At 66.3% G+C, this 329-nt stretch overlaps 1 protein-coding gene across 1 annotated transcript in view; it reads right to left on the reverse strand.

Annotated features, from left to right (window-relative positions):
• Positions 1-329, reverse strand: part of LOC102249421 (gamma-glutamyltranspeptidase 1) — a gene marked incomplete at its 3' end in the record, with an annotated part of 33,110 nt that overhangs the window by 1,423 nt on the left and 31,358 nt on the right. Inside the window, exon 8 of the mRNA XM_014533354.1 lies at positions 36-170. Coding sequence (XP_014388840.1) covers positions 36-170 — 135 coding nt within the window. The remainder of the gene's footprint in view (positions 1-35; positions 171-329) is intronic.

A 329-nucleotide genomic window follows, 5' to 3' on the forward strand; every position in this document is an offset into this window, starting at 1 on the left:
CGGGACCCCACCCCCAGCCCCCCCGAGCCCCACACCGAGCACCTGGCTTGATGAAGTTGGCCGGTGAGGGGGGCACCCCGAACTGGTTGGTGATGTTGGGGGAACTGAAGTCGTCCATCTCATCATTGTACAGGATCCCGCTGACCGGGGACAGCACCTTGGACCCGAAGCTGCAGACGGGCCGCGTCAGACAGCTGGGCACCGCCCCCCACCCCCAAAGCTCCGACGTGTACCCCATGTACCCCGTGAGGTCCGGGGAGAGTGCTCTACCAAGGTGGGGCCTCAGTTTCCCAGCACAAAAGGGGTTCATGGAGCCCCGCCCCCGGGAC

Source organism: Myotis brandtii, unplaced genomic scaffold (assembly GCF_000412655.1).
Source record: "Myotis brandtii unplaced genomic scaffold, ASM41265v1 scaffold97, whole genome shotgun sequence".
Taxonomy (NCBI): domain Eukaryota; kingdom Metazoa; phylum Chordata; class Mammalia; order Chiroptera; family Vespertilionidae; genus Myotis; species Myotis brandtii.